The 26,325-nt window shown below is 42.5% G+C and overlaps 1 protein-coding gene across 2 annotated transcripts in view; it reads right to left on the minus strand.

Moving 5' to 3' along the window:
* Positions 1 to 26,325, minus strand: part of ARMH3 (armadillo like helical domain containing 3) — a 108,107-nt gene that overhangs the window by 52,032 nt on the left and 29,750 nt on the right. For both annotated transcript variants that reach the window (XM_042817815.1, XM_042817814.1), the window contains 5 exons: positions 25,072 to 25,132; positions 22,173 to 22,261; positions 8,433 to 8,515; positions 7,796 to 7,922; positions 5,027 to 5,102 (listed from right to left, as the gene is read on the minus strand). In XM_042817815.1, the coding sequence (XP_042673749.1) occupies positions 5,027 to 5,102; positions 7,796 to 7,922; positions 8,433 to 8,515; positions 22,173 to 22,261; positions 25,072 to 25,132 (436 nt within the window). The remainder of the gene's footprint in view (positions 1 to 5,026; positions 5,103 to 7,795; positions 7,923 to 8,432; positions 8,516 to 22,172; positions 22,262 to 25,071; positions 25,133 to 26,325) is intronic.

Genomic DNA, 26,325 nt, shown 5'->3' on the forward strand with positions numbered 1-26,325 from the left:
GAAAATACTGGCAGCATGGGTAGAGTGCTAAGCAAAGATGAAACAATGCAGCCTGGGACAGCAACGCTTCTTTTTTTGTTCTCCCATTAGTGCACTGCTGGTCACACTGGCCTTCCAATGAGGTCTTTGCCTTTGAAACAACTCCTGTTCTTTGTCAAGATGCCAGCTAATGCCATAACCTGTCCACATCAAAATCTGTTGCTCCCAGATTAAACTTCCAGAGACTGCAAGGTCAGGTGAAAAACAAGCAGCAGCTGAATTCTGAGCAACCAACACTCCTCCACAGCTGCCGTGCTATCCCAGGAACCACTCTGCTGTGCCAGCATCCCTGTGCAGAAAAAAAAGAAAAAAGCATGCAAAGCAAACCTGGGAAACAACAAGAAGAACATTGCTCCTTCAGTTAGGAGTGATTACAGATCACTAAAAAAAAAAAAAAAACAAAACAAAACAAAACAAAACAAAACCATCTAAAATCAATCCAGAATCCTTATTTAGGATCATTTCTTCAGACCATCACTTGAAAAATGTGACAAATTAATTCTTCAATTAAGTGCAAGTATCTTGAAATTTCTCTTACGGAATTTTTAGTAAGAATTTGATCCTTAACCTCAGCAAGATTATATTTAGATTTAAAGTACCAATAAAATATGTTTATGAGTTTCTCTTTGGCTTTCACTGCCTTTTTTTCCTCACTTTTCTCATTTGTTAACTGTCTTGTACCAACCCCTGATCTGAGCTCAGCCCGACTGATTAGCAGTGACAGCATGTCAGAGGTCATTACCATTAAGCACACCTCAGTGAACAATTTAATGGAGCTGTTATTCCACCAGTGGCAGCTCTCACAGTGGCGTTTAAGCAAAGCTCCAGATGAGGCTGAGCTAACCTGGAGGCTGGAGCACCCTCTGCTGTCAGCACCGCAGGCTCCGAGCCCAGCAGTCCTGCCGTCCGCCTTCCAGGTGCTCAGGCAGCAGCACGGTGCCACCAGAAAATGCTGCTGAAGGGACGAACAACTGAGCACCTCGAGCAAAGCTGGTGCTGTACCTCAGAGAAATGCACGGTTGTGAGAGAGAAAGAAGGGCAGGGAGAAGGGGGTACATCTTAAAACACACCCTCAGCAGACTGTAATCCATAGGCCTCCACTGTGTACAGAAGCACACTCCTGTTCACACAGCCTCATAAGCGCTACGGCCACCCACTCTGTGGCTGGGTCAGCAGCACTTAGCTCTCTGTCTCCCCATACACCCCTTGCTGCAAAGCAGGCCAATGCTGTAGGGATGATACCTGCCTGCTGCTGCTCAGTCTTTAATGGATCTCTGAATGGAGCTGCCTCCTCTATCAGGTTTTCAGTAAGCGCAGATGTACAGAGTGCAGGTAATTTAACATGAGGTACAGCACTGCAGCAGGGATTCCAGGTAACTTACAACAAATGAGCACAGCCCAATTTGGCCTTCTTTCACCTAAGTGTAATTGTAAATGCTCTTTCAGAGTTCTTCTGCAGCAAGCATAACCATTTCATACACATTCATGCAATGCTTCAAGTGCTCCTCAAAATCCCCAGCCTCTCCTTTATGACCCTGAAAGCAGTCATGGGAAAAGAGCCCCTCCTGTGCAAAGGGAACATCACACCGGGTGGCTCATGTGGAACAGAAGAAGCTGCAAGATGGGAAAGTGAATGAAAGCAGCCAAGCGAGGATTGCAGGGGATGCTACAACAGCACATATAAAAAATGCTTGAGGAAAAAAAGAAATCTATTACCTACTCCATACTGCAAAGGTAATCTCTGGTTGTTAAAAGTTTTTGAGAGAGAAAAGAGAAAAATACAGCTGCTTTAAAAATGACAACAGGACCCAATTTCAAACAATGGGGAATTCAGTCTATTAACCACCAAGTCAATCTATTTATTCACTTTGAAAAAATTATGGATCAGGAGAAAGTCTATTAAAAGTATACGAGGCTTCAGCTGCCACCTTCCTCACTGAGTAAGCAGTCAGAAGGTGCCCCTTTGAACTTTGCATTAATAACATTCTCATTAAATGCAAACCTGCACAATATTATCTTAAAGAGGCTCATTAGCTTCAAAAAAATTACTCATATCAAAAGTTCCTTACTTCCTCAGAGGTGAGAAGGTGAGTTTTCAGAGCCCTAATTGCCAGAGCTTCTCATTTCAGCTCCCTCTGTGCTACAGCCATATCTTGCAGTCCATCATATCTCAATTATTTATGTAAAGCAGAAACAGATAGAAGATTAAGCACAATTATGGTATAAGAGAGCAACACAGATCACTAATTCCAGTGTGGTATGCAAGATTTCAGCCAAACGAGGTTATTACTCTGTCTTCTTCACATTTCCATTTTCTTCAAGTTGCACAGAAATCATGAAGCACACCCAGAAAGACATGGAGATAACACAGGAATACCGCCCACCACTCTCAATAAGCAGAACATTGATGATTGCTCTTACTGGAGTGAGGACCAGAAAAATCAGGTAAGCGAACCAAAGCGTGACTTTGCACTGCGCTGGTGCAGCAAACAACAGGTAATCATTGCTTATAAAAACCTTCCAGAGCAACGGAACGTGCCGAGGAGAAGAAATCCAATGTGAGAAGGATTCACCTAAAGTCAGCCTTTGTGGTGAAGGCATCAAGTAAGAAACTGTATGCTAATCCCACCCTAGGAGGAAACCAAAGGGGCATAACCAAGAGGCCATTCAGTGAGAAGCTACATCAGGTTCAAACCTGCATGCCTTTAACGATGCATAAATAAATCTATGATAACATTGTCATGCGTTAACATGCTCTGTTTCTCCAACAAATCCATGAGCCTGACAGCCTTGTAGGGTTCATTCTTCTCAAGCATCCTCACTCCCTGTTTCTCTTGGCTGATTTGGGCTTGCAGCATCTTGGTGTGCAACACAGAGCCCTAAATGTGTGTGTGTGCACAGGGCTCCAGTGTGTGCTCCTGGCCCAGCTGCAGCAGAAGCACACAGCCTGGGTACAAAGTCTGCCTAAGGACACTGCTGCAGCCAACAGGCCAGGACAAAATGTTTTTCCCAACAGGGTGCAGAAAGCTTCAGACCTTGAAAGGCTTTAGGCATTCCTGGAGGAATTGTCTTCCGTTTTTCTGCTGCATGATCTGCAACTTTCAAACACCTGAATTCAGTCTTCAAGCGAAAAAGAAACATTGCATCATCACAAGCCCCTGATTTCATACATATTTTCCTTTTTTTCGTCTCCACACAAGTAGAGCACCTTTGAATTCCTTCATCTTCCAAGAACTGGCTGCTCTAAAATACACTCATTTAAAGAACCTTTTACATTTTTAATTATTTAACATGAGAAGTGAAAAATCAAGCAGTATTTTATTTTATTTTATTTCCTTAAGGGGTAGAGAGGTAGGAAAGGAGATAAGTCAAACAGGCTAACTTCTCTAAAGCCTAATTCCTCTCCAGGTCTCGAGTTATCTCTAATGAAGACCTTGCCTAATCTCCCTGACAAAATTAGTCACTTATGAAAGCATCAAAGGCAAGTGAAAGACCAGATGAAATTTTAATATCCATAAGTAGTGAGGCAGAGCAAAGGAGTCTACAAGAGAAAGATGTTAGAGGCTCCGCTGGTTCCAGGCAGCACCATGCACTGAGCATGTCTAAGGCAAGGTGTCCAGGGAGGGCTGCCACAACGCCAGTTTTTTGGGCTGTAACCCTCCTCAGTTACATGATGATCCTTACCAAACCAGCTGTGAAGCTGACAGTAAATCATAAAATCTTAGCTGCACAAAGCAGAGGTGAGTGCAAACCTTCCATGATCACTTGCTGGGCTGTTTTTTGTTGTTCTTACCATTTTATTTTTTAAATCTCTTCCCAGTTTAGACTTCTTTCCCCGTGTACGCAGAGAATTCCCATGGCAGATACTGTGTCACACTAAATGACATTACTTTGCCAACAGCTATCTGTTCTGCTGCTTCATTCAGGGTGCATTATCTGCCCACAAGCACTCATTTACGTCTGGTTACAAAAAAATAAAAATAAAGACTGGAAAAAAATAAATCACCCGGAAACACATGTGATGTTATTAAGCTTACAGACTTACTAGGGGAACCTTTAAGGTGGTTTATAGATGCTGACTGACTTGAAAGACGCCCTCAGAGAGCCTGCACTACACAACCTCTCTTGGAGTGAGGAAAATGACAAGCATTAACAACACAGCAGTACTAAGCTCCCTGGTGTTACACAGAAAGGCTGCACACCTCATGGAAAGATCATCTAGGAGATGAGAAGGCAGCGATGGGCAGATGCTTTCTGGTATAAATACTCATTTCTTTTCTGCTTTGTTTACAAGCCAGACTCAAAAGTACATTTTTTCTCTTTTCTCCATTTTCCAATCAATCAGATCTATGAGCCATTTGTCCCAGCACCCCACGCTCCAGCTTCATCACTACAAGTGGCTTCAGAAGATGCAAAATTAATGCTGCCACAGAGGAAAAGAGCACAAGAACACCTCAGATATTCCCTAGCCTTACAAGTAGAGCATAACTTCCACTTCTGAACGAAAAGGAGTTTTAAATAAATAGTAAAACGTCTCTGAGTGATCAGCTTTAAACATGCACAAAAATCCTGTAATTTTAAGAGAGGCTTAGAATCTGCTCATTACAGCTGCCTCATAGTCCCCTCTTCATACCTTCATGGAATTGCAATAGAATCACACAACAGAAATCCATTAGGACCACAATTGTCCTGACAGCGTAGCATTGTTCCCTACTGCATAACTTCTCCCAGGGATGCTGTGAGGATTAATTCATTATAGCTTACATTATGCTCTCAAGGTATTCAGTCTACAGAAGAGAATCATTAGGAAAAGGACAGTCAAAGTCTGGTGACCCTCTTTTATCCCAGTGGGCCCTGCTCAGAGCAGCAATTTTGCCCAACAAAGCAAACAAATTCAAAACCAGGTTCAATACAACAAATGTCATTATAAGAATGTAGTCACACAAGCCCAAAATCTCTAAAATGGTTATTAACTTCTACTCCTTACCTAATATTGACTAATGCATGTGTCACTTTGCTTGCAGGCTCTTTCCACTGACCAGCATTGGTAGAAATCCTGAGAACTGAAAGGAAAAGACAGTTAGTAATATTGGCCATTTTCTACTCCAAAACACCTAAAATCTGCTTTGGTGAGATGGCAACCTACAAATCGTATCAGAACAAAGGTCATCCTTGTGACCATCTGTACAGCAAAGCAGATTTTATTTATTTTCTTAAATAGGCTTTAAAGGAAATTAAGGAACACAGAAGAGGCATACAGCACACCAGGACACCTGGGAGGCAGGAAGGAGAGGGAACAGAGACTCCACCTTCCTGATTTATTTCATCACCACATATTAAAGTTGCTCTCACTCAGAAATAGGACAGCATCCCAAACCTGTGATACCTTTTATTTCACACACTGCTATTCTCCAACTCCTACTTATGTAAGGTACCACTTGAGCTACACCCTTTAATTTAAACCTAACCAAAGAGCAATGGGTTCTTTACTTCCATGTTTATCTTGAATCATAGAGAAAAATTACACACTAGCCTAGGGAAAAAAAACTCTCCCTGTAGGAATGAATGTGTTGCTCAGTTGCACAGATGGTCTCTGACAGACTTGGGAGCAGATATGAAAACATTCTGCAGGAGGAAGAACTTCAAGGGAATCAATTTTTTTTTTACTGCCAGAACACCCAAAATATTTACTTAGGTCAGAGCCTGCAGTGTTTCTATGGTGGCAGTTACCTGCACATCTTTTGTTAAGCACCAAAACAGTAAAACAGCAGCAAGTGTGGATCATTTTTCTGTTTACCTGAATAGAAATGAATTCACTATGAATTTATATACAAAGTTTTCTAGGGTTAGAAGTGACAGAATAGCACTTCATTCAAATATAGGATCATCTAGAAACACAAATGCAAGAAGTGAATCTGAAAGCACAGTGGCTGCACACTCATGCTTATTACTGCATAAGAGGAGCTCTCAGTCTTTGCACATCTGGATACAGTTGAGATTCACAAAAAGAAAAATAAGTTTTATATATAAATAAAAGCATTTCCCAATGTACAAAATTTCAACTACTTTCACAAAAAAAAAAAAAAAACCAACAAAAAACCAACAAACAACACCCTGAAGGATAGAGCTGATCTGTGCTAACAAATGTCCAAAGACTAAGGGATAGAAGGTTGCCTGTAGTCCCACTAAGAGCGTTAACAAAGCTAAGGGAAGCTGTTAGGCACCTGGCTAAACTGTGGCTTTCACCAGCTTAGACAGTGCTGTCTTCTCACTTTCCTCTGCTACAGTTTTGTGCCATGTGCAGAAAAAAGAAAAAAAAAAAAAACAACAAGATGTCAGCTCCAAATACTGATTTTGTCAAACAGAAGGTGCTGCACTTCAGTATCTGAAGTAACGCCTGAATGGAAACTCTGCATCCATCTCGGATGTTAATTCAAAGGAATTTGTTCTGTGTGTCAGGATGGAAAGTAGTCACATGATATGTGAAATGTCCACACGGGTCAGCTGTGCCTCTACAGCCCCACTGTATTTGAGGGCATTATTCTTCCATTTCGCTTTCCTTCAGCTTCCACAGGGGACCGGTTTGAAAATGCCACTGGCTGGTGAAACCACCTCATCTTACTAGCTGCAATTTTGTGAGCAGGAAATCAGCTAGCAAAAAATCTTTTGTGCTCAAAGAACAGAAATGGCCACCTGATCCCTTGTATAAAGGATGAAAATTGTAGGAAGTTTATACAAAAAGGCAGTTCATTTTGCTGGAAATTGCAGGGAGTATGTGGCCCCGTTTATTTTGGTGTGGACAACTGCCAAGCCAGAAGAATGCTGCAGCTAACTACCTCTGTCCCACTGCCCTTCGACTTCCCTTACATGCTTATAGTAACTCTTGTTGCTGGATGGGTGATCACAGTGAGAAAGGAGTAGAGACAGCATGGAAGAAAAGTCCTTCTAGAACAAAGCAAGCAAAAGAACACAGCTTTTTCTTCACAGCTTCAAGCAAGCAGGCACTACATCAGCCTTGCTGCAGCCACCTCTGGTTACTGGCTCCTCTGTACACACACAATGCCTGGTTTTGCCTCCAGGAACTCCTTGCTCTCCTTTGTTCCTCTTTTCCCTGCTGGATTTCACTTGGTGGCATTCCAGCATGTCTCTCTCCATCTGAAGGATGGCAGCCTCTCCCTGTTAAGCTAGCAAGCACATTCCTCAGTCCAGTGATTTACTTGCAAGCAGGTTTGTGAGGGCTGTATTCTTGGTTTATGTTGGCAATGACAGCAGTAGATGCAATTTGCCTAGCACAGCAAGCATCCTGTTAGAAGTTCCTCAAATTCTCTTCCAAATTCTTGCTTGCATTGAATACTTGTCTATGCTGGCTGTTTCTGCAGCATGTACTGACCTTCTTGAAGCTAACAGATGTGGCAGATGCATACTGTAAATCAATCCAACCACACAAAAATGTATGAAACACCTAATGCCATATATAAATTTGTTGGTTCAATTGGCACTCTTGAATCACAGTAAGCAGATGCTACAAAGGTAATGGGGCTGCATCTATTTTTTTTTTTCTGGCTAAAAATATTTATCCCCTCTAACAAATTTATCCTCTCATTTCTGAATTTACCAAACACACCAATAGATAAATTATATCCATTCAAGGAGAGAGGCATCAGCAGCAGGTGGACGGAAAACACCAGACAAACAACCCCCTCCATCACTCTCATTTCAACTCAGTAATATTGCCAACCATCCAGGAGGTACTCACCCATAGAATAAAGGTTGTCAAAATTCTGATGCATCCGAATGATTTCATAATACAGCTCATCATAGCTGCTGGGAGTGGGGAGGAAGGTGTCCCCGTAGGTGATGAACATGTTGAACAGGTTCACAACCTATACAAAGGAATGAAAAGAGGTTACAACAGGAATGTTTCCACAGAAGCTACACTGCTACAGGAATAAACAATACAGGCTATCTTCAAAACCTTTAAAGAAACAGCTCTTGGTTCCATTAGCCAGCATTACATTAGTTTGTTGCTCTATTGTCTTCCTTACAGTACAGAAGAAACACACAGGCAACTTTAACACTGTCATATTGATGGCCAGGAGAAGGGGTCTCTGGTGTCTTGTATACAAAGGGCAGGAAGAAAAAAAAAACCATTAGCAGATCTGGAGAATTACACTCCTTCCTCACACAGGTTTGTCGATTTCAGTGACAAGAGCCCCCAGTGACTCCAAGCACTGCCCTTTCTGGATACCTGGCAAAACCAACCAGTGATACTCCTCAGCTTTGTTGCCTTGTTCTAGTATCTCCTTCCCATGCTAGAAATCTCAAATTCTTTCCTAACATCCATTCAAAATTAAGTTATTTAAAAGAAGGGGATTTGCTTTGTCTGCACTCACCATAAGAGCAAGGGTGAAGATGTTGTGTTTAGCCAGCAACACGGTTTCATTAGACATGAGGAACTTCAACAAGTTGATCAAAGCTAGGAGGAAATATGTATTTTTTGAATAAAATTAAAAGCAAATTCATTCTCAGCAAGTCACTCAAATACAGATGCATTTTCATTATCCAGTACCAACTCACCTAAATGCAAGCTGCTCACTTTTCCTAAATTTAACAGCCTACACATGGAGTTGGTTGGGTATTTTCTTGCTAAAATTCTGGGCTGGGCAGGTAAGTGACAGCTATTTTAGTGTCCCCACATTTATTTTCCTTCACTGACTTCCTAATCAAATTCACTCAGGCTCAAGGTAAGTCACTTGTTAGCTCAGTCCACTTTTTGTTTTTTCTACCTGCCACATCTTCGAGTGAGCCTTAGAGCTGGAGAATCCGACCGTCTCCTTTCTGCTTCACACATCACCAACAAGATGTATGCAGTCAGCCTCAAACTGTCACTCCTGTTGATACACGCGATTTTAAAACGACAAAAAAATAACAAAAAGAACCCACAGCATTGCTTTTCTGTAGCTGCTGCAGCAGTACAAGGACGGATACAGCACTTTATTGTGTCAGCTATCTAGGGCTGTGCCGGGAAGCCTACAGATCTGGTTCGCACTTGTCTTGAGAAGGAAAACAAAGGCTCCTGCTGTAACCACCCAGTATCAGTTAGTGATAGCGGGAATTAACAAAAAGGCTGGCTAAAAGAGCTTTAATCACACAGACTTTACAATGAGCAACTGTGCTCTATACACCGGAGTGAAATGGAAATTTCTTCATCTTGTTGCTTCCTGTTCTTTAAAATTTCAAAAAGGAAAGCTACTCTCTTCTCCACGATATCTGCTCAGCACTGAAAGATGATTGTTAATGTATTCTCTGCTCCGCAGTCAACAGGTTTCTAGACCTGAAGTACCTGAATTAGATGACCTGCAAAGTCAAGCTGGAACGCTAAGGAGACTTCTTCATCTTGATTACCTACGAATTGGAGCAGCATCTACTGATTTCCTACAGTTAAAAGAGATTTTGCCTTTCCTACAGTTAAAAGACCTTTGCCTTTTCCAGTTTGTGGCAGCACTTCTACAAAACATTCTGCTGCTCACGGCTTGCAGCAGCCAGGAAAGAACATCAAAATACAAAATGCAAAAAGTTCAGCAGCCCCAGGAAGAGCTTGGGACATTTAGATATCTAGATTCTATCTTCAGCCATCAAACAACCAGAATCAATAGGACTCACAGAATTCACTATGGTTTGTGAGACTCAAGAAAGACAAGAGTGATAGAAAGCAAATTCTGCAAAGTTTGGATGCTGAAAGAGAAAGCTGACAGGTCAGTGAGACACAGCAAGGAGCAGATTTGAAACACAGCATTTGAGCTGGCAAAAGAAACTGACCACAGATTTATAAAGTTTAAACATAACTTCCAATTTCTAGTCAATATAGATTTGAAGATGGTAGTGACTACACCATCATTGTTCACCCAACTACTACACACTAGTGACTAGCCTGCAAGAAAACCAACCATAGCTTGAGAGAATCCTGCTGCAGATAAGAGAGCAGAGCCCTCAACTCAGCCCAAAGGTAAAGGCCATGGAATAGGAGTAGGTGAAGTCCAGGTAACAAGAATACTGGTAACTTTTGAGCCCCAGCACAGACTGCACAATGCCATCATCACCCCATCATTGGACACCTGCGACCAAAGGCAGAGCCTGGATCCCACAGCAACCCGGAGCTGGAGCCGCTCCTGTCAGGTACAGTGCTGCAAAACAACCATTTGAAAACACGGAAGAAGCAGGTAAAGACAGGCTCTCTGCTGGAGCGGAGATCCAGCTAAAAACAGGTTTCCAAGGTAACCAAAGCCTCCACAGCAAAAAGTGCAGCCTCCCGCAGTCGGTGCTTTGGGCTGCAGACAGCTGCCCTGCCTCTCTGGCACAGCACCTCGCGGGCCATTTCTCTCTTTAGTACCTATAAGCGCGATTTTACCTCTTTCCCAGCCATATGACTACATGCAACCACCTCTCCTGGCCCTGCGGGGCCATGCTTACAGCTGGGGTGCCTGGAAGCAGAGCAGCACAACTCTGGATTTTCCATAACAAGCAGCACAAAGCTTTGGATTTTTGTGCTATGCCTCTCCTGCTTTCTCCAGAATGCTGCAGAAAGGCCTCTGGCAGCAGGTGGCCACACAGCAGGAAGGGAAACCACTGAACATCGAATGCAGTGAACATGAAAGCTGCTCACGGTGAGGAGACACTACTTCTAAAAGAAAGCGTAACCATCACTGTATGGAGCAGAATGCACTGAGAAACAGGGAAAGCATCTGCTGCAATAACTTTGTTCACGTTTTCTCTTCCTGCTTCAGTTTGAAAGACGAGATATCACTGCTGCTTGAAATCAATCCTGGAACCTGAATTGCACCACATCGTAGCCCACTCACTGCTCCTTCCCTAAGGACAAGGTAGGGACTCTGCATGTGGAGAAGAACTCAATTCTAGGCTGAGCACTGATCAGATCCTCTAGGTCCACAGTCACTGTGGACACTGCACAGGTAAATACCCAACAGTTTGGGACCCTCACATTCCTAGAGAAGTTGTAGGGCTCTTAACGACATTGGTGCTCAAAGAACAACCAGTCTTCTGTGTCTGCACATTCTGCACCAGTCTCTCTCTGTTCAAGCTGCTCAAAGAAAGGAACAAAAACGCTGTGAACAGGAGTCCTTAAATCCATGACTACCTCTGTAGTCTCCGTAATGTGCTTGTTAAGGCAGACCCTGCACTGAAAACGAGGACAGCTGCACCCTGGAGTTTTCAGGATTAACAACCCTCAGATCCTGCTTCAGACGCCCAGAGCCCTTCAGAGACAATTACACACACCAAATAAACCCTTAGAGCAAAGGTCCAACTGGCCAAACGTCCCTCCATCCCTCAGCTCCAGCAGAGCACCAGCAGTGCCGCTCCTGAGCAAGCTGAAGCCAAACCAGATGTGTCACTTCTCCCCCGCCGCAATAAGCTGCGTGTCCAATCTGCAGGCTGCCCTCTCACGCTAGCCAGGAAATTATCCATGTTTGTTCCCAATGGAGCAGCAGTGCAGTTTCTCAGCTGTGCAGACAGACAGAACTGCAGCCCTTGCCTCAGCTCAGCCACACTATCCAAATTTGTGTTCTAGGATTTAACAGTGATGGATTTGAGCAAGAGATCTATTTCAACATGAACCGGAAAACAGATTTATTTATTTATTTTGCAATGCTCTGAAGTATCTTTATCTAAAGAAACCTGCCTTTAGCATCCCCTGCCAGGACACAATACACTTATTCTCAAAATCCCTAATTTTACATTGTAACAGTGTCACCGGAACTTCTTCAGCAACAAAAGCTGCAGCAGGCTGTAGCTACACCAACCTAGCAGCAGCTAGTATTTGCATGCAAACTTGTGACCTCTTCTGAGGACACTGGCTATGCTTCCCAGATCAGCCAGCAGAGAACAGAACCTTGAACACCTACATACACAGCCTCAAAAGGAAGTAGCTAAGCACACAGAGTGGACACTTAAATTGGGCATGAAGCCATATGATTGGCTGAACATCACAGCGGTGTAACTCACCCACATCGTGTTTTAAGCAGTTTTCCCTCCCAAGGATTATTATAGCCAAAGGATGAAAAATGAGATCACCAGCTTTTACAGACACCCTCCCAGCTTTTTAAACTGAAACGACTGCAGTGTAAAAGGTTCTTAGCTCCTCTGCCAGGCAGCTGAGTACTGACATTTTTCCTTATCAGCTCTTGCGGCCAGTCTGTCTGCTGGGCAGCGAGTGCTCAGTCATTTGTTGCCCTTCTGCAAGCCAATCCTCTGTAAGGAGGCTCCAGGCAAATGGCTTCTCTTCTTCCCTACTAGGAAGAAGGCAATTCTAGTTCTGGACAGGTGCACTTCAGTCTCTCCTTCCCCTATTCCTCCTCCCACAGCAGACTAACCTGTTTTGTCCCGTAAGCCCCATTTCAAACAGAAACAAATTCAGCTTTGGCATACCATAGGATTATCACAACGTTTTTGTTCTCCTCAGTGTCTCCGTGGATCATGTGTAACACAACAGGAGCTCGGGGACAGGCTAAGCAGAGAAAAGAGGAAGAAGTAGCATCGTCCCCTGAGAAAGTCAGAATGTAGCACAGACTGCCAGGAGCAGCAGCAGGCTCTGACGTGCCACTGCACAACAGAGCAGAAGAGAATAGCGCTGAGAAACACATCAGTGAGATCCTAGATGGGTTGAGCACAGTACGGAAGCCTCTATTGCTGTGCTCCCAGGTCAAAAACCTTCTAATGGTGCACATAACGGCCCTCAACAAAGGAACAAAGGAAGAAAAAGAAGCTGTGAGAGCCCCCCACAAGCTGCAGTGCAACATCAATTAATAGGTATCCTGTAACTCCACTAATATCCTCTAATTTCCTACCTTCAAAATCTTGGGGCATAGTAGGAAGAGCAGTGATTTTCCCATTTTCTCTGGAACTTACCATCGTACTATCAGCATATCTGATGTTCTGCTTTTAGCATTTCCACTCAGGTTCCCCTTAGGGTGATCCACATCCACATGGCACTGCAGGGGAGCTGATAATGACAACTGGCCAGAGGTTCCCTGCTACAGATCTGTCCCTTTGCATCTAAGTGGCTTGAAATCATTAAGCCATCACAAGCCCCAGCTGCACCAGGGCAGAGCAAAGGCTTAGTGTTCTGTCCCAAACAGTAGCCAACACCAAACGCCTGCTGAAGAGAAGGAAGCCAATCAATGCTTTCTCAGCATATTTTTTCAGATTCCAAAAATCAGCTCGACTCCCTTCATTCACATCTTTGGGCAACTACAGCATAAAGTATGGAAACAGACTCGCACAGCATGACAATACCACAATCGTGAATGGATCCAGTCTCCTATTCTAGACTGGAAATCATTAGAGCTAAGCCTGGATAATCACACGTTCAAATTGTTTTCTCTGTGCTGTTACAAGGAACAAAAGAGACCACGGGACAGAGTAATCACCTGTAATAAATGCCATATCTGATGAGAAATTCAGAAGTAAAAGGCTCAAATTTGAAATACAGAGATGACCTGAGCATTAAAAGGGAGCAGATCTGGCCACATTCAGCATGAGCAAACAATCAGTGAACAGTGATCAAAACAAACTCAGCAGGAGATGAATATCTACAGACAGGGTTTGACAGAAAAGAACTAGAGGTAGTTTCCAAATAGAGCAGTAGGAAGAGGAAATGTGTCCAAGAAACAGCGACATCATTATTACAAACTAATGCAGCAGAATCCCTGCAGGCACAAACTACCCCAGCATCCCTGGACAAGTTAACCAATTACTCAGGGACAGCACTTGCAGCTCCCTGTCAATCAGGCAAAGCACTAGGAACAAGATCGTTTCCTGATGCTGCTCCCAGGAGAGCAGGGGGAAGAGATACCTGCTCCATCAGCACCGCTATGTAACATGCTTCAGCTCCTCTCCTTTGCTCTGATAATGAGGGAGCAACCTGCTCTGGGTTGAAACAATTTGCCTGCCTGGCTGGCTCCTCTCCCTGCTGCCACGACAGGCACTGCCAAATTCATGCGCCCAGCTGCCAAAGCTCCGTGGCAGTCAGCAGCCTGCTACTGGCATGTCCCCATCCTCCCATCACCAGCACCTCTACAGCTGTTCCTCTTCTTCCTCTGTCAAGGTACAGCAGAAGAGCAGCCTTAATGAGAAACAGCAGCATGCCAGAGGGTTGAAGCACATGCTGGCATAACCTAACGGCTCCCAGGATCAGGTGAGCAGGCCAATTCAATTCCAATCCTTTACTTTATATAGTTCCCATCCCTGGTACTTGCTGTTCCCATCTAACTGCAGCCAATGGTGTAAAAATCTCAAGCTTAATGGAAATGCTGATTGCCGATGCCAGAAACAAGTTTTCTAGCTTCACCTAAACTTTACCTTCACCTATTGTTACTGAGGTGAACAATATGCCTTCTTCTTAAAAAGGTAATTTGTTCTTTTTTTTTTTTTAAATAAGATATAATTAAAAATACACAACTTTCATTCCTCTTTAGAGGAGAGGGAAGCCCGAGCTTAACTCTATCCTGACTGATAATGTAGGTTCACCCTTCATTCAAAAGCAGTCCTGAGAGTTAAGATTGTACACCTTCCCAAAGGACCAAAAACCAGAGCCAATTCAGAAAGGATAAGCATGAGGAAAAAGCAGAAACGTGAGTATGGACATGGAAAGACAGCAAGATAAGCAGCCCAGGAGGGCTGCTTCTTGAAAACAGGAAGTTAGGAGGGTAAATAGGCTCAGAATAGTGAGTTCTGAGCACTGCAGCCCCTCAGAGCAGAAGAAATGGCTGCAAACAGCTCTGGCTGTTCTATCATCAATACCACGATAATCTCATGGGAAACTATCCTCTCTCTTACTAGGTCACCGTGATCTGCAAGCTCTGAGGGATTCACAAGCAAATTCTTCAGTGTTAGCAACATGTAAAAAATAAAAATAATTTTTAAAAAAGTATTCTACAGCACAGAACAACACATGCTGATGAGATCTGTCAAGTATGACTTAAAGGTGTTAGATGAAGAATTCCCATCCTGATCACCCCAGGCAATCAGTGACAGCTACGTACCTGTGGCCATCAGCAACTGAAACCAAAACTCACCACTGATTATGCTGAAGTGTATTAAAACAAAGCAATGGCCATTACAGTTAAGTAATAGTAAACTAAGAAATAAGCAAGCAAAAGAAGATGCTTCCTAGAAATACCCAACACAGGAAATTTTCAATATTCTCTTTAAAAGAAAGCCACTCCACTTTTGCATTTCTCACACTATCTGCTTTAGGGGATTTACACTACTGTTTTTCATCAAACACATCTATGCTCTTACCACAGAAGAGTTTTAGTTTGGGCTGAAAAAGGTGATGTGGAAAGGTTAGTAAGAAAGTGGCCAACCAGCAGAGTGACAGCACTTATAGTCTTTCTTACGAACTTCATGCATCAGCTGCTTGTAAGCTTTGTAAGGGTGGGACTCGTGTCTCCTTCGGGGCAATGCAGAGAGCTACCAGAAGTAAAAATTAAAGTAATCATTTAATAAGCCAATTAATATCAGCCAAAGGCAAGACTTCTTTTATAAAACGACCTTTCAACTTCCATCCTTTCCTAATTTCACTGAAGCAGCAAACAGGACTAATAGTTGCACCCCTGCACCAGGGTTGAGCCAACACCGTACTACATGTCCAAGCAAGCGTGAGAAAGGGCAACTCCACTACCTCATCCACAGCACATCACAGTTACTGCCTTCGTTAGTCTGAGCAGTTCTGTTCTTCCATTGCTCCTGTGTTACTGTGTCATCTTTTCAGAAACCTTCCTAGAATCAACAAGCACAAGTGCTTGTGAACCTGTCCTACTATAGTTGGTATTACGAATTTTCTTTTAATTTCAGAGATAAGAAAGTAAAAAGAAGCATGCCAGTTACCTTTCTAAGGTAAGAGTGAAGTGAGCTGCAACAAGCAAGAACAGGGCACTGTATATAAAGGAAGTTAATCACAATTCTATTACTGATTTACTGACTCATTAAGAAACATGCTAAGTCCAAAAACCTCCACTTAATCACTCCATTCATCTGAATGCTAAAGGACATCACTCAGTAACACTTCCAATCACATAAATACTAGTAAGATCAATTAATAGCAGAGAGGGAAATAACATTCAACTTCTATAACTATACAAGCTCATTTGTACAAACCACAAATTCATCAGCTCAGGTGCATAAAACTGCTGCCATATCCAGCATGTAGCAGCACCCAGCAACTGCTGGTTTTACAGTCCCACAGCAAAGAATCTCAGCCTTTGGGACGTTAACATAAGAGCTATGAAATCCTGCCCATATCCTTTTTGGCAAAGACAGAAGTCACAAAATGACGTTTTGCCTGTTCAGATCAGGTTGCCCAGGACCCCGTCCAACCTGGCCTTGAACACGTCCAAGGACGGGGCATCCACAACCTCCCTGGGCAGCCCGTTCCAGGGCCTAACCACTCTCCTTGTAAAGAACTTCCCCCTAACATCCAACCTAAATCTTCCCTCCTTCAACTTGGATCCATTTCCCCTAGTCCTGCTATTGTCAGCCCTTTTGAAGAGTTTACTCCCCTCCTGGGTGTAGGTTCCCTTCAGGTATTGATAGGCTGCAATGAGGTCACCCCGCAGCCTTCTCTTCTCCAGGCTGAACAAGCCCAACTCCCTCAGCCTGTCCTCATAGGGGAGGTGCTCCAGCCCCCTGATCATCTTAGTCGCCCTCCTCTGGACCCTTTCCAAAATCTCAATGTCTTTCTTGTACTGAGGGCTCCACACTTGGACACAGTACTCCAGATGGGGCCTCACAAGAGCTGAGTAGAGAGGGACAATCACCTCCCTCTTCCTCCTGACCACCCCTCTCCTGATGGAGCCTAGGATCCCATTTGCCTTTCGAGCTGCCAGAGCGCACTGCTGGCTCATGTTCAAAACAATAGAGACTTTTCATTCCTTCCACTATAGCAGCTTCCCACTCTGACCCAATTCTACCCATTCCCTCCAGCTTCCCATGCTCAGGGCCCTCTCAGCCCTCCCCACACGCAATCACCTCCAGCCTCCCAGACCTAACACTCATCTCATCCACCCGATCAGTTCACAGCTCTCATTCCTGTTGCAGCTGCTCAGCAGTTCTCCCTTACCCTGCCTGGACTTTCTTCTTGCCTCTTCCTCTCCGTTCCTGATGCTCCCACTGAACTACTGCTGTTTTCAGCAGTTCCATCTTTGGGAACTACAGGAAGAAGCCCATTCCTCCCACTATGAGCCTCACTCCATGGGGTGGCACTCTCCTCAGAAACTCTGCATCATCTTATACTCCTGAGTGAGTTGAGGGATCCCAAACCTCCAGCAGAGAAGACGCGCCTGGAGCTCCGTCACATGGAGGAAGTGCAGCTTCAAAAGGTTGCACTGGCTTCCCACAGCCAAAAGGCATGGAGAAATGACTTGGTAAAGCATGCACTAGGTAGTGTATGTTAATATACTAAGGTGACAGAACTCTAACATTTGTTCTACAGTTCTCTTCAGAGTTTACAAGCAGTAGAGTTAAGTCTGAAAGTGTTTTTGCTGGAAGGTATTTGAAAGGTCAAGTCTCACATAATAATTTTTCATTCCAAAACAGTACAGCTCACTTAGAACCTTTTAACAAATAAGCCTTCTTTCACTCACTGTAATTTCCTGTTATGAACGCATTTTACACTCAACACACAAACTCCTGTTCCTTTTGCCCTATCCCTACAGTTACCTTTATCAGCTACCTTTGAATACGTTTTAATTATTTCTTTATTTTTTCCAAAGTCTTCAAGCCATTTTCTAACTGTCCAAACAGCCCTGTACCCTTTCATACTCTCACAGCAACTAGTGATCGGACATTTCACCAGTGGACTCAACTGTCTGGTACACCAGTACATGAATCCTGTCTCCACAAAAGTTGCAAGACAACAAGCTTTCCTTGCCAGGCAGCTGCTGCAGAATGACAGCAGGACTCGAGATGAAGGGCAGATGTAACATCATCTGATTTCCAATGTGTTCAGCAACACAAATCAGAGTGCTGAGGCAGACTTTATCAATAGCTGGAAAACCAGAAATGCCATTGTTAACAAACACTGTAGTAATAAGTATTTAGTATTTCTGTTGCTGAAATACATTCCACAGAAGAACATTTCACTTCTTTAGTATTCACCCCCTAAAAATTTGAGAATATTATCTCCACCTTATAAATAGAGAAACTGACAGAAAGTTCCAAGCAGTCCACACAAAGAATAAAAGCATATTTTGTTCAGCAGCATTGCAAAAGTTTACTCTGATAATCCCCAAATAAAAGTGGATAAATACCAACTGCTTGATGAAGGCATTTGAAGCATCTTCATTTTAACAGTACATTCAGCATCTGTCAAAAATAGCCAATCTATAAGATAAGAAACCATAGTACATCACAATGATTTGGGAACTGAATTTCAGTGCTTTCTGTTACGTCAAAACTCATTTATAATCCAACTTTGTGTTTAATTGCCCTAATAACTAGCTATTTCAGCATTATTCCTATTATACATATATTCATGTGACATACTCTTGCCATTTTAAGTCTATATTAGAACTGGTTTTCAGTTTCTTTAAAAATGACTTCTACCTAAAGCACACCATAGCAACTGCAAGGAATTTACCTGTACCCTCTAAGCTCAGAGCAAATTGCTCAAGCATTACTAATTTTGAGGTGGGAGAAGTTGAAGAAATGAGGTATTTTTATATAAAAAGCTTAAATGACTCATGAAAATTCTTTTGGCACAGCTTATATGTGCTTGACAACAAAAACATATATAGCACCTTCCATCACCCAAGTGCTGTACATACTGGCTAGGAAAGAGTTCAACAACTAAAACTCAACTTAAATAAACAACTAAAACTCAACTCTATAACCAGCAAAATCAAACTCTCCCATGACTTAAGCAGAGCTCAAGAAAAACACTGGACATAACATGGTATTTCTGGAAGTAGGGAACACGTTGTTACCAAGTGAAGTTTTCTCGTAAGCACTATTAAGTATCTTACACTTGACATCCAGTGAATTAGTTGTTCCTTAAGTATCAGTTATTTGGCACAACAGCCCTGCATATTGCCCCCCACACCCACGCGGGAATAAGGAAACAGTCATACCCATGCACGTTTTCTGACCTTAGCCAAAATTTCATGCTTGTCACCAGAAAGAGTACACAGTCACAGCAGAAAAATCTGAAAAAGCTCAAAAGGAAGAGCCATGTACCAAACACGGATGACTGAATTGAAAACAATAAACTGCTAAAATGCTAAGTAGGAGCGAAGATCAGGAGTACTGCAGACATCACGAGCAGTTGGGTATGTGTCTTGAGTGATGCCAAGCATGTGGCTCCACTGCTTTTCTCTGCACTCCTTGCCACATAAATCAAAAAAAGAAAGGCAGAAACTTTCTCCAAGTTCTGCTGGCATTCCATACAGAAGATAGAGCACCCATAAAGGAAGAGCATCTATCTAGCACATGACACGAGTGGCTTTCCTTAATCAGGGAATAGCTAACATTAGAACCAGCAGTTGAGCAGAAGGCTCTATACATTGCTACTGCTTCCACCTACAAACTCTCAGTTCCTCCACACTCCAGACTACCACCTCATCCCAAAGTATTCCCTTTGTCTTTTTCTCCCACTCAGTTTTTACTTGAAACAACTCTCTTCACATGCCAAATTCCCATGTAAAATCCCTTGCCTTCTTTTCAAGACTTCCATACACCCATTCCCTTCTCCTCCTCTGTTCCATCCAGTTATGCAGGGGACTTCCATACTGCAGTCACTCACACTACACAACAAGGGCTATGCTCCACCTGTCACAAACTTGCCATTCAAGAAGATGAGCGTGGGCTTGAAGACCTGTAAAACATGTCTGAGATCTCAGGTGCTCCATCAGGCCTTACAGTGAGTGCACAGATGTTCCCTTTCAGCTGTTCATCCAGCAGTGACAACAAATCCATCAGTCCAAAGCAAAAGCCTCAAGGTGAGTATGCTCACCTTGCATAGAAATGAATGCATAAGTCTCTGTACTCTTTTTTGGCACTGTCTGACAGATTGATCAAGACTAGAAAAATATCCTTTCTTCCACATCAAAGGCAGCAATGTCCTGGGCAGTCAGTGATCAGCCTTGACAGATCTGAGTAGGGATAAGAGTTAATTATGAAATATCTCTCAAGACAGAGCAGGCAATTAGCATTTAGCCAGCCTCATGCAGCACTAGAAACACAGACCTGCGGCAGGCAGGATGCGCCCTTGTACAGGGGCACATACCACCATACCACTTAACACAACAGAGAGGCTTTGCAGCCTCTCTGAACCACCTAGCAGCTGCTGAAGAATGTCAGTTCACTTCAACACCTTATAGGAAAAGAATTTGAAACACTGTAAGTTATTTTGTAGGAGAGGATCTCTCCAAACAACCAGAAACCTGCACTAAGTGTGGAGCTCTTCAGCTACACCAGCTGTGCAGATGTTCTTGGTCTTTCACAGAATCTTGACCAGCCAGAACTTCCTATATGACTGCTTTGCTTTCCAAGCATGTGCAGTACCTAACATTTCTGAAGCACTTAACATTTCCCAAGCACTATGCAAACACCTACAGCTAATTAGAAACCGTGAACAAGAACATCCCTGAATTTCAGTGTTTTGCGAGGATTTTTCTTTTTCTCCCTAAAATAGGGAAATTCAAGGATTGAAAGATGCCAAAAAACGTACTCTCTGAACTCTGGAACAGTACCTTCAAGGAGAAAGCCTTATTTTAGGATACCTACAATGCCAGCGTATATGAAAGAGCCAGCTCCCTCTGGCCCAATAGGACTGGATCCAGTTTGTTGGTAACAGCTCAGCTCAGAAGATGCTGCACACGCTGCTAGATGCAATTTCTATTCACAGCATACATCTACATTGTACATGCTCTTCCCCTGAACTAGTACTATGCTTCAGTCATGCCTCTAGGGGCTCTGTTCTAAAGAAAGCTACAGAAAAGAAATCACTAATCCCTTAATTAGGAGCACCCACTTCACCTTCTACAGGAATAATTCAGGAAGCCTGAATAGGCCACATGTCACGTAAGGCAAAAATTTAATAACTGAACCTGATTCAGATTGTTGGTTTATTTCTCTGTACCTACACTCAGCTGCGCAAAGCTACTGAAGGGAAGTACTTAGTGTTAATTAAGAGCAGCTTCAGAAGCCACTCATCACCACCTTTTCAAAAGCCATCCTCACTCAAACTTCTGATAGGAGCTGCATTACACCAGCAAGTCGCTGATCCTAAATCTCAAGCACAGCTCCAGGAAAACACAATTAGGCTCACGTTCCCTTCAATTTTCATAAATCTCTTGTTTAAGCCACAACAGCTTGGAGATTAACTGTACTTTCCTTGCTGAGCTACTTCAGTGCTCATAAGGTTAGAAGAGGAGCACACACCATAACCACTAAAGAGTCTGTTACATCTAAGGATCCATTCTGCCATTGTCTTCCACAGACTTCCCACACAATGACTGCATCATAAAACAGTCCCACAACACAATGCCCACCAAATTAGAAGAATAAACTCAAACCTCTTTAGACTCTCTTAAGGGACACCAGTGGCATAAACCACACTGTCATCGATGCAAAGGTTAGAGTTGAACACCTCTCTTCCTTCCTACTGACATTTCCTGGTTGCTCTCATCAGCAGGAGTCATACACACAATTCCATGTGCATCTACTTCCTACAGTGGAAAGGAAAAGTAGTGCCCACCACCATCTTACCTAAGAGCTTGCCTCCTTTCTACTCTCAAAGAATTGAGAAACACTACTGCATAAAACATTACTTCATTTCTCCAATCAGGTGAAGAGGGACTCAAGTAATGAAGAATAAAGACACTCAGATACCATGGTGATCATGGCCAGACAAGAAAGTAAATCAGCTACCATTATGATAATGACCTGGCTTTCTAGAAGAAGTAATTTGCATGTAGCAACTAAGCAGTAAAATAAAGATGATTTAACAGAATTGATGCTTGCTGCCTAACCTTACAGCCATACAATAAGCAGCCATGGCCACCAAAAAGACAGGCTTTTTATATTTGACTGTCTCTGCAGATGCAGGTGCAAAGTACCTGACCAGAGCTCCCTCCAGGTGTAATGAAGCCTCACTCTGCATTTCTTCTGGTAACACAACAGCTTGTGCACAATCTGAATACACCGTCTGGAAAAAAAGAGGGCAAAGGATTAACTGCATTGCATTTCCCTGCAATTTCACATCAAACCTGGAAACATCGCAGAAATCAGCAGCAGCAGGGAAGTAGACAAACAAAAACCCAACAAAGGAGGATGGGGCTCATGGGTTTGGGCTCCAGAAGGAAAGCAACATCCACAAGAATGAAGCAGATTAGACCAGAGGAAGAGGCCTGTACACCAGTCCAAGCTCAACATGCTTAGGCTGACTACAGATGCAAGATTGCCATTTGTATTTAAATAATACTTTCTTTGTTGACCTTACCTGAGGACCTCTACAGAAGGAGTTATCCAACTTGCAGGCTTCCTATGTATGAGGTACTGCTACCAGATTTTGGAAAATCCAGCTCATGATAGAGGTTTTTTAGCTTCTTTGGCCCAGCTGACAAGGCTGAAGGAACTTACACAGTGAAACTAAAACTGCAAGACTTTCAGCTCACTTCAGGCTTAAGTATGAACTTAGGAATGAGCAAGCAACACACCTACAAGGTCTGAAATGTTTCAACATAAAGCTACATACTTGTGAAGTCTCCAAATCCTACAGGCTCCATAGAATAGAGTACATAAGCTCATAGGTACACAATCATACTCCAAAACCAAAAGAGAATTAAATATACAATATAGCAATTAAAATTGCTAGCACTTGCCACCAGAACAAGATAGAAAATATATTCAAATTTGAGTTTGTTAGACCAACCTATTTTAGTTACTGACATTTAGAAAAAGAGAAGGAAGAGTTCAAATGAGAAAATTTCCTCTTTTTTCCCTTAAATTCTTATTTCTCAAAAACATCTCACTAACACAAACATCTCTCTGAAAAGACACTGCAGAGACACTGAACGTCAGACAAACAGAGAAATCAAATCAAAAGTTTTTGCATAGTAGTTGTTCACAATGAGGTGAAGAGTTCAAAACAAAGCTTTAAAAAGCCTCAATAATATACAAATGGTATTTGTTCATCTTTTCAGACTATTAGATCCCAAAATTATGATGATGGGTTAAGGACTAAAACTGCTAACTTCAGAGGAATAAAGGTAAAATCATTCATGATAGCTGAGCATCACATTAAATGCTGTATTAGAAATTGGATTCTTGTAAATTCAACCAAGAGAAGAAAGTAAAAACACTACGATAGCATAGACAGCTATCTTGAACAGCAACAGCTCCACAGAGACAGCTACTTCTGATGTTACTGGCTTTCCACTTATGTACCTGCCTGGCTTTAAGACTAGAGCTGGCGTCTTCAAAAGAACCATTTAAGGCAATAGACTGGCAGGAACTGGGCAAACGCTGAAACATTTAATAGTAATTACAACAGTGTTACTGCAAAATACTCTGCAGACGTATTTCAGCACTGATACCTACTGGCTGTACACAGTGGCACATAGATTTCTGGGTGAAAGCAAGCCATGGAAGAAGAAAAAGATGAGGAAGGGCATAGCAGCCCTAGCATTCCTGCCTAAAGGGCCAGAGCACCAGCTAAAGCTCTACAGATTCCCAAACCACAATACTTCAGTGTGGAAGTTGCATCCATTCTGTTAGGATGCCCTTGTTTATTCAGTTTTACACTAAGAATTCATAATATATGTGTCAGATAAAATAACACCTTTAGTCAAAGGAACCTGGATTTATCTTTTAAATATTAATATGTTCTTCATTGAGCAGCTTCATATTCACCTTTAAAGTGTAATGCAGACAAATATGACACTATTTGTGCATTCAGAACACCCACTTTCTCTGCAATAACAGTGTCTGGTATGGGATGGTTTCAGACAGAAATGTAGTGTAAGGACTGCACAAATGTGCCAAAAGGAATGGATACAGATGTCTACTGATGGTTGCTACAGCTCATTACACTCACTCTCAAAGGGTTTCTAGATGTGACCTCACCTTTGAGCCCAAACATTTCACAGCTTCCTTGTGAAATCTCTATGCACTATCTACAATTAACTCTGTTATTGTCATTACGAATACATTTCTCACAAATTGAGAACTTGTGTATTTGTGTAATTGAACTACAGTGTAATTGAACTGCATAACCCTTGCAAAGGCAATGCAGTTCTGAGGTTATCTGAACAAAATTGGAACATGCTGAGGAGCCACTTTCAGGGATAACAGCCCAACTACCTGTATCTCTTCTACAGCATACAGTGTTGCTCAAGTCTAAGGGAAATTCAGTACTCTAACAACAGCCAGAACAAAGCCAATGATCTGCCTAAATCCTATTTCTGCCCTTCAGGCCAAATCAGAACGAAGCATTCTAAGAGCCAAATGGGACACAGCAAGTGCCCTGTCCTCCTCTCCTTTTCCCCCACGGTTAAGTTTTACCCTGACAAACTAGCAAGCTACTTCAGGCTTAAACCTCTTTTCCACTCTCCACATTGCCTGCCAGGCTTCACATCAATCATCCTTCTTTTTTTCTTTTTTTTTCCCCTCTCAAAACTGTCTTTTCAATTTCTAGACCAAAACTCAGCTTCTGAGAAGCAGGGATTCTTGCAATGAATGCGCATTATGAAGCTTCTTTCAGATTGAAAAGCTCTTTGTATTTGATCAAGTAGATTAGGAAATCAGCCTGAAAGGTGGAAATTCATTTTGCTTTCAATTTTCCTGGCACACAGAGCATTTCAGAAGTAGAAAAAATTGCTGGAAGAGTTCATGAAAAGCCATCCTGCTCTCCACCACCCACAAAATGTTATTTCAGCCAGAAGACTGTTATATGACTAGAATTCCATCCAAGTTCAACCTTCAAATGAAACCAGGAGACATCCTATAGACACTTACATGTAGAGATCCATAGGAAATTCTTTCATCATGTGTGTCACGATGAACTCCACCATCAAATCTGATGGAAAAGAAAATGATAAAGTAAGTAATGAGCTAGCCACAGATAAATTCTAGTAGACAGTGAGGAAATCAAACTAATCCCTATCACCTTTCCTACCAGCCAATAGTTCTACTTTGAAGAAACACATCTTATTTTTTCTTTTGATGAAGGAGAACTAGACATCCTCTGGAATTAAAAAGCATACTGAAAACTTAGGGCATGTTTTCCACCAGTACTAGTCAAATGAATAACACATCACGAATCCTGATGCTTGGAATTGCTCCCATATTTCAAGCCCTGTCACTAGAGGAAAAGTCCTTTGAGAAGTACATTTTAGAAAATTATTCTCATCAGAAATAACAAGGAGGTTTACCGTCAGAGAAGATGTTACAGAGAATACCTATTTATCACCCAAATAAATTCTGAAGCAAGTACATCTAGGCTGCTCTTAACACAGACTGCAGTTCTGCCCAAGACTCCTTCAGCAAATAAACAAAAAATGTCTCTTGTTATCCCACTGTGAGTAAAGAACTCAAAAATGCAATTGAAAAAGAGAAGTTACTACAGTTCAGCCAATAAAACACTACTCAAAGATGTGTGTGTTCTCACTTCAGCATAAAATGCTTAAGCTGTGCCACTGGTGACAACTGGGAGACATAACCTCAAAGGGTGCTAATAGCCCAGAAATACGACTGAATAGTGACAAAAAATAAGTCCAGGGCAGAAGTACATGGTATCTGGGAAGTCTAGAATGATTCATACCCTATTTGTTCCACTGTGCCTTCAACAAACATGAAAATGCTTTTGAAAATGCTGGACTCCAAGACTGCTTCCACTTCATCAGGCTTAAAAGCCAGCCTCCATCTATCTCTGTATCCATTTATACTTTTGGCCTCCGTGGCAATGAGTCTCATAATTTCATCATTCACTGTGTGAAAAGCTTTCAGCTGTGCCTCCATCCACAAGCAAAAACAATCCTCAATACTGACAAACCCACGGTGGGTTTTTTTCCCCTCAGAAAAGGCTAAATGGCCAGCAAGACTTCCTCAACAAGCATTTGTCTTCTCCATAGGTTTGTTCTCATTTCATCATCTAGATGGTACTTGTGACCAGCTGTCACTACCATCACTTAAAACTCTGAATTTATTAATCATCTGCCCTCCCTACTGTTACATATTCAGGGCCAATAGGCTTCTGCAAAACTTACTGCA

The sequence above is a fragment of the Centrocercus urophasianus genome, unplaced genomic scaffold (genome assembly GCF_019232065.1).
Source record: "Centrocercus urophasianus isolate 14NV4802_14NV808 unplaced genomic scaffold, USGS_Curo_1.0 seq_17, whole genome shotgun sequence".
Classification (NCBI taxonomy): domain Eukaryota; kingdom Metazoa; phylum Chordata; class Aves; order Galliformes; family Phasianidae; genus Centrocercus; species Centrocercus urophasianus.